Source organism: Sceloporus occidentalis, unplaced genomic scaffold (genome assembly GCF_023333645.1).
Source record: "Sceloporus occidentalis isolate IW3139 unplaced genomic scaffold, rSceOcc1.0.p SCAF_526, whole genome shotgun sequence".
Classification (NCBI taxonomy): domain Eukaryota; kingdom Metazoa; phylum Chordata; class Lepidosauria; order Squamata; family Phrynosomatidae; genus Sceloporus; species Sceloporus occidentalis.
The window spans coordinates 122555-128908 of record NW_028317506.1 but is presented as its reverse complement, the minus strand read 5'-3'; the positions used below and the strand labels follow the sequence as shown (position 1 = coordinate 128908).

General features: G+C 45.3%; 1 protein-coding gene across 1 annotated transcript; it reads left to right on the top strand.

Moving 5' to 3' along the window:
• Positions 1–3: 3 nt before the first annotated feature.
• LOC149271403 (protein patched homolog 2.L-like) lies at positions 4–5424 on the top strand (the record flags this gene model as incomplete). Its single annotated transcript, XM_089507479.1, has 9 exons — positions 4–19; positions 246–388; positions 501–681; positions 906–1186; positions 1289–1426; positions 1718–1860; positions 4001–4100; positions 4351–4632; positions 4921–5424. Coding segments are annotated over 9 exons (1788 nt in total), but the record flags the coding sequence as incomplete, so codon positions are not given.
• Between the last annotated feature and the right edge of the window lie 930 nt (positions 5425–6354).

Below are 6354 nucleotides of genomic sequence, written 5' to 3'. Positions count from 1 at the left end.
TTCCAGGACTGGCTAAGAGGTGAGCTGACAACTGGAACATTTTTTTGTATTAATTGTTTCCTCCTATTTCATTGTTCTCTGGAAAAAAAAGGATCTGTATCTCTCATTGTGGGTGGTCTGACTGCTGTGAAAATCCCATAGAGAGAAATTCCATAGATAGAAATTCCATAGATAGCAGCCAATCAGACGGCAGTTTTCACATTTGCTCTTTTTTTTTTCTGATAACCTTCCCTTTTTATGTTTAGGTTTGCAGACTGCTTTTGATAAAGACTGGGAGTTGGGCCGAATCACTCAGGACAATTACCGGAACGGAACGGAGGACGGCGTCCTGGCCTACAAACTTCTCATTCAAACAGGGAGCAAGAAGGAGCCCTTTAATTTTAACCAGGTATGTAACAAACACGCGTGTTAGGGTTTAAACTGGTTTATATGTGGTTTCTCCTGTCCTTCTGTCTTCCATTGCAACTTTTCACATAACTTTCTCTCTCTCTCCTGGACAGTTGACCAGCAGAAGACTTGTTGACCAAAAAGGCCTCATTCCCGAAGATGCTTTCTATATATATTTGACCGTGTGGGCCAGCAATGATCCTTTGGGTTATGCTGCTTCCCAGGCTAACTTTTACCCACCTCCTCCCGAATGGATCCATGATCGATATGACACCACCGGCGAGAACTTAAGGAGTAAGTTCCTTTCCTTCTAAAGTCACATATTACAGAGCAAATGGCTCATTTTCTAAAATTGGAATAGAATTGAAGCTTAAAAAGCTAATTGCGTATTTAATTTATTAAGCCGTGAGTAATTATTTCACTGGTGGCATTACCGTGGCAGCATGATTAAATGTATAGCAGTACGATTTAAATAGTTTAGTAAATAACCTTCACTTCCTTTCTTCTTATGGCCACAGTCCCGGCGGCAGAACCGATTGAATTTGCCCAGTTCCCGTTTTATTTGAATGGACTCCGTCAGACATCGGATTTCATTGAGGCCATAGAGAGTGTGCGTTCGGTTTGCGATGAGTTCGCCAAGCAGGGGGTTTACAGCTACCCGAGCGGTTACCCCTTTCTGTTCTGGGAGCAGTACATTGGCCTGAGGCACTGGTTCCTCCTGGCCATCAGCATCGTCCTGGCCTGCACGTTCCTAGTCTGCGCCATCCTCCTGCTGAACCCCTGGACCGCTGGCATCATTGTAAGTACCCGATGCCCACTCGGCCCCTGGGAAATTCATGGAATCTGTTGTTTGTTCTGTTGCCGCTCCTCTCCGGCTCTGACGTTTGCGTTTCTCCAACAGGTCTTCATTTTGGCTATGATGACGGTGGAGCTGTTTGGAATCATGGGACTGATCGGCATTAAGCTCAGTGCCATCCCTGTGGTTATTCTCATTGCCTCTGTGGGAATCGGTGTGGAATTCACTGTGCACGTGGCCCTGGTAAGTCACCTACCGAGTCCACCTTCTTGTATGTGGGTCCTGCCGAGCTTTGGGGTTCCTCGAAAGCCTGTAAAACTTGGAATGTGATCTACGAGCCTTTGAGAACTTTAATATTCCGGATCAGCCGCATGCAAGCTGTGGCCAGCCGTTCCCATGTGTGCTCCATAGTCATAGCCCATGCGCGCTTCGGAGGAAGTCTGGCTCCCTTGTGGTGGGATGTGGTCTAGACACTTACAATGCTTTTTCCATTGAGTTTCTTCAGAAATTAAACTTTTTTTTTAATCCATCCAGGGTTTTCTCACTTCCATCGGGGACCGTAACCAGCGCTCGGTTCTTGCTCTGGAGCACATGTTCGCTCCTGTCCTGGACGGAGCCATATCCACTTTACTGGGGGTTCTTATGCTCGCGGGATCGGAGTTTGACTTTATTTTCAGGTAAATCTTTAATGGATCACACATTGACCAAATGATATTAAATAGTTACACGTTTTTTTGGCAGGATTAGCAGCCATCGCATTACTAGAACCACTCCCGTGTTCTGATGGCAGCCAGTTCTGGCAGGAGCGCATGCACACATTGTATGCATACTATGGGAGGGTTGGCCCATAGGTAGTTCCTCGGGGCAACTACGACTCCCTTGGACTGGCCAGGTATCAGCGGGGGTCAGGAGCCCCGCAGCCCCCCTCTCTCTGAGGTCTTTATGATGAGCGCTGGGTGCGGCTGGTTTAATTAGGAACTTGGGACCTATTGGGCCGAAGGGGCCACATCTGGTGATCACACTCATAACCTACATAGGGAAGTAGGAACCGTTCCATAGTTTCTGTGGCCGTATCCAGAATCCCTCTCAGAAACTGAGCTCTATCGTAAAAACGAGTGTTTTCAAAAGAAAATATGTTCTTTGGCGGTGTGTTTGCAGCAAATATATATAAATATAAAAAAAAGGAAAACTGAAAAAAAAAACCTCAGCGGTTTGACGTAGTCTGTGCTTTGAGTGATTCCTGGGGTCGAGGGCTGAGCTGGCTCGGGATGATAGCCTTTGTGCTGTTAAAACTAGTTTCTGAATCCTATCCAGACCCATTCCTTTCAACCTGGGAGGTCTTGTTTAGAGGAGGAGGCTGGAGATGGAGGCTGGAGATGGAGGCTGGCCTGGGCCGATCAGGAAATAGCAGAAGTATCCCTCATGTAAACAGACGTTCAGCGCAGGACTTCGGTATAAACAGCTGAACTAATTCAGAGATCTGACACCAGTTTCCCCCCCCCAGGCCTCGGCCTGCTGCCCCCCCCCCCCCCACCTCCTAAACTAAACACTCAATGGGAGAGATTACAGAACCCAATATAAACATCACATCCCACTTCTAGGCTTGATACTGATTTACGGCTTGGCACGGGGAGGACGATTAACCCCGTGAGTTAATATCAGTCTGCGTACCTCCCAAGTGTGTCCGTCTTTGAAACGTTGGGAGGTACGGCTTACGCTTATTCTAGTTGCCTGCCGGCACCTAGTTTATGGTCGATGGGGTGCCTGAATTAACCCCTTTCCTGATTTAGGGTTAAAGACATTAGTATGTGTCACTTGCGCCAACACTCCAAAGTCTTAAAGGGCTCTCAGCGTCTTTAAACCTATCCCTCTCCCCACCGCCACCATCATCAGCATCATCATCATCATCATCTTCCTTTTAGGTTAGATTTGCCGGTTCTAATGCATGGGAGAATGGGGGAAGGGAAATGCAGAGGAAGCCAGGGGGGGACCCGTACTGACAGGCAGAAGGTCCCCGGGGGAACTAAAGTCCTAAACGCCAACCTAAAAAGCATGACGTAAGAGCCGCGTTCACTTAACCCCGCTTAACCCCTTCATTGCCGGAGACATCTGGGTCAGCCAGGCACTCTTAATTAGTTTTTGCAACAAGTAAATATTCCAGCTGCGGCACAATCAATAAAACTCGCCAAGTATCAACAAATCCAGAAATTGTTTAATTTATACATTTTGATAAATGTCTCTGTTCTTTCGCCACTTTTATCCCAGTTCTATAAACAATACTATTTGTGTCCCCCGGGGGGGTCACCTTACTGACTCTTTGAGTACCAGAGATTTGTTTTTTTAAATGCGTAAATAAAATTTGGTGTGTTTGCATATAAAAATGGTGTTTTTTCCCCTTTATGTCTAGCAATAAAAATCTAGTATAAAAAAAAAAAAAAAAGTCCCTGTAACTTAATGAATAAACCGCGCAGCTTTCTGCCAAATCCTTAGAATAAACATTACATTTCCACCGTCTAACACCTGGTGAATGGACTTGGCCCCAATGCCAACCAACACATGTCCGTGGGTGTAACGCACAGTGGTTGGCAAATTAGCCACACGTCATATATACATATATTTATATATTTATTTTTATTATTATTTGTTTTGGAGCGCATGCAAAATCCTAATAATCATAGTTGTTGACCTCCTATACGTGTATTGATTGAATAATAACACTTATTCAGTGACGTATACTTGACTTCAGGTGTTTGATCTCCTGCTTTATGGCTCAGGCAGCCGGAAACAAACTAACGCGCCGCTGTCTCTTCTCCGCAGGTACTTCTTTGCCGTTCTGACCATTCTCACCGTTTTGGGGCTTCTCAATGGACTGGTTTTACTGCCTGTGCTTCTCTCCCTGATCGGACCCCCTGCGGAGGTAAGTCACGATAGGTCGCCTCTAATTCTTAATTTAGATAGAAGTGTGTAAAATGTATTAAAAACTGCAGGTTCTGCTCAGCTACATGTAATAAACACATTTGAGGGCGTCCGCGTTTAATGGCACCCTTCCAATTTTTATTGCTGCTTTAAGAACCTGCAGTAACTAGTAACAGGTACATCATGGAGGATGATGTTCTATGGATTATTTTTTGATTAATGTTTTAATTTGTTCCTTTTCTTTCTCCCAGGTCACCCCTGCAGATCACAGTAGCCAACTACCTACCCCCAGCCCTGAACCTGTACCCCCACACATGAACAGACACGGCTTCTACTCGCCAAACAAGCATGGCAAGTTGGGCGGCTTCAGTGATCCAGAAGACTCCTCAGACTATTATTCCGAGACCACCACCACATCCGGGATGGAGGAAGACGACCCCCAGCTGTATGAGCGAAGCGCTTACATCATTCCCCGCAAACCTTCGCATATCATACTCGAAGCCAGTAAGGATCCTACCTATCCCAAGATCATGGTAAGAGTTCTTGAGGTGGCTTTCAGATAATATGGTTGGGTGTGAGAACGGGGTGGGTTGGGTGTGAGAACGGGGTGGGTTGGGTGTGAGAACGGGGTGGGTTGGGTGTGAGAACAGGGTGGGTTGGGTGGTTTCCTTTTCCGATGTGCCTGTTCTGATTAAAATGGTTTTGGATACAATTTCTGTTACTGATGACTTCATGTCATCTTTGTAGGGTTTTTTTGGGAACCTGGCTGAGCCGGTATGTAGTCCATCAATGTTCTAAGATCTGTGCTTTGTTCCCAACAGTTGGTGAAAGCCTGCAAAGGCAACCAAGATGAGCCGATGAAGATCGATGCCCAGGATCCTTGTACTCAAGAAGCTCTTACTGCCACGGATACATCTCGGGGTAACTGCCCGGATCAGGAACCCAGAGACTGGAGGAGGAGGCAGCACCCGCTCCCCACCGCGCAAGGGCATGCAAGGACTAACCAGCCCCCGTGCATCAGGACTCAGCACAGTAACAGGCCGCAGGGCCACAGGACTGCTCCGCCAGCCTACTGTGCGAAGATGCCGGGGCCCAACGGCTCTATCACTACCGTGACCACCACAGCGTCCGTGACGGTGGCCGTGCACCCAGTGCTGCCCGGAGCTGTACGGGGTTATACCCATGAGGGTTACGAGGACAGTGAGACAGACTTTATGGAGGGTAGACCCCAGTGGGCAAAAAGGAGAACCAAGTACCCTGAGGTGTTTGAGCTTGAAGACCTTGAGCGAGAAAGAACACAGGTGGACTCCTCCGTCCGGCACTAGGTTAGTATCTTCTCTACGATTCATTACCCTTTTATCACGAATATCGAACCTGACAGTGCCACCTACAGGCGGCTCTTGGTAGTGTCACATCGGACTCCATCTTTGTTATTATTATTTATCGTTTTATATAGCGCCATCAGATTCCATAGCGCTGTACAATGTTAGGTGTGTATACAGTCAGTAACACCTCTAGTAACTCTTTCAGTGTCCACTGAATTTAGTGTTTCTTTCCCACTTTCCAACAGGGTAAGATTTGGCTGAAAGTACTTTGAATACCACATCTTTCATATATTGAAACATTTATATAATAATATAAAACTTTAGATGGTGATCTCTTGATACTTTTAAATACATATTTAACCCCTTCAGTGTTATGCTAGCCTTTTTGAAACAGCACCATTGTCCATTATGTTTCCAAAATAAAAAGCCCCGGTTTGACACGTTGTAAAAAAATGAACAAAAAACTAAACTATCCTGCAGCATTTTAACATCTTGTTTTATTCTCCTTTCTTTTCAGGAGGACGTCGTGTATATATATATATACATACAGCTCTTTAATGAAAAGAATGTATCGTTGGAATCCTTGTACAGAGAATTATCTAAAGAAGAGGAAATAATGGATACTAATCGAAATAATATTACACTCAGATCAAAGTATTAGAGACTCTTTAACTTTATGATATATTTTAATATGAAAAACTATGAAAAAGAACAAAATATTAATGTGCTATTTAATAAGCTCAATATCATGTACTGTATGTAGATCGGGGTTGACTTGTTGGACTGTGACTCGATGACCTCTCCCTATATCCCTGTTTTACCTTACTCACCAGTTTTTGCTGCTATCTGTTAACCCCTCGTTTACTGGAGTGGTTGAGAAGAAAAAAATTCTTTACCCCTTGATGTCTATAAAAACATAATGTCCCTTTG